The sequence below is a fragment of the Aplysia californica genome, unplaced genomic scaffold, assembly GCF_000002075.1.
Source record: "Aplysia californica isolate F4 #8 unplaced genomic scaffold, AplCal3.0 scaffold00148, whole genome shotgun sequence".
Lineage (NCBI taxonomy): Eukaryota > Metazoa > Mollusca > Gastropoda > Aplysiida > Aplysiidae > Aplysia > Aplysia californica.
Window position 1 is genome coordinate 539898 of NW_004797418.1, and position 1205 is coordinate 541102.

Below are 1205 nucleotides of genomic sequence, written 5' to 3' on the forward strand. Positions count from 1 at the left end.
GGGGAGGGTGAACGTTAACACCATAGCAGTTTTCTTCCACAAGTTTCATTATCTTTACCTCAATAATTCATTGAATCTTCTTTTTACCAACAAGGAGGAGGGAAAAGACCACAAGACGCCACTCCTCCCTACAGTGACCATGCCACTGATCAGACCACATCATGATGGAGGACTGGGAGGAGGAGGAGGAAGAGGAGGAGGAGGAGGAGGGGGAGGAGTGGGGATGCAACTGGCAGAGGGTGTGAGCAATGACAGGACACAACTGTCGGAGCCCGAGAGTGTGGAAGGTGATGTTGTAGCTGTTGTCTGTTGTTGTTGTTGTTTTTTGTTGTTGTTGCTGTTGAGTTGTTGTTCCTGTTATTGTTGTTGTTGTTGTTGCTTCTGTTGTTTTTGTTGCTGATTTCTGTTATTGCTGTTGTGCTGTTGTTGTTGTTGTTGCTGCTGTTGTTGTTGTTGTTGTGATGGTGGTGGTGGTGGTGTCTTTGTTGTCGTTATTTTCACTGAATTAAAATCCAAGTTTGTCTTAGAAAATTGTTTCTCATATATATTATTTTTGTAATAAGAATTGTATGACACTTGCAACACGATTTGGGTCATATAAAAGGCAAGAATTTAGAGGTATTACTTGAGAATAACGAACACAAAAAAAGAGAGGAGGAGAGATAAAGAGAAGAGACGTTTGATTGGAAAGAAAGAGTAAACCACATCAGAGCACCCGACAACAACCCACGCATATTAGACCTATATTAATAAGTTTCCGACCATGAAAGAAATAATCATAAAACTAACTGAAGACAACACAAATCTTCCAGACAACATAATCCAAAAACAAACAAACAAAGAAACAAACAAAAAATAAACGAACAAACAAATTAACAAACAAAACAAATGAAACAAACAAAAGATCCCCATTCCCTTTTCCCTCTCCTCCTCAATAAAACTCTTTGTCTTCTTTTTCAAAAAAAAAACAGAACCCCGAGAAGTCTACACAAAACCTTGCGGAGGGCAAGAAAAAGAACAGAGTAATTCTGTTGTAAAAGAGAACAAAGAACACGGAACAGATATTGAAACCATAATCATGTTGGAGGACTTTTGATAAAATTTCAACCTGAAGATAGGCCGACCGACAGACAGACAGACAGACAGACAGACAGACAGACAGATAGACATCTAACCCTCAAATGTTATGTGTACATAACGTAAGA

General features: G+C 39.0%; 2 protein-coding genes across 3 annotated transcripts in view; one reads left to right on the forward strand and one right to left on the reverse strand.

The window, feature by feature from the left end:
- The window catches only part of LOC101846209 (zinc finger protein AEBP2), a 2541-nt gene extending 1433 nt beyond the window's left edge, over positions 1-1108 (forward strand). Inside the window, exons 2-3 of one of the 2 annotated variants that reach the window (XM_005097179.1) lie at positions 95-287; positions 972-1108. In XM_005097179.1, coding sequence (XP_005097236.1) covers positions 95-287; positions 972-1096 — 318 coding nt within the window. In that variant the 3' untranslated portion in view covers positions 1097-1108. The remainder of the gene's footprint in view (positions 1-94; positions 288-971) is intronic. The other variant, XM_005097180.1, reaches the window with a different exon arrangement.
- The window catches only part of LOC101849370 (prolyl 4-hydroxylase subunit alpha-1), a gene marked incomplete in the record, with an annotated part of 25316 nt that overhangs the window by 6665 nt on the left and 17446 nt on the right, over positions 1-1205 (reverse strand).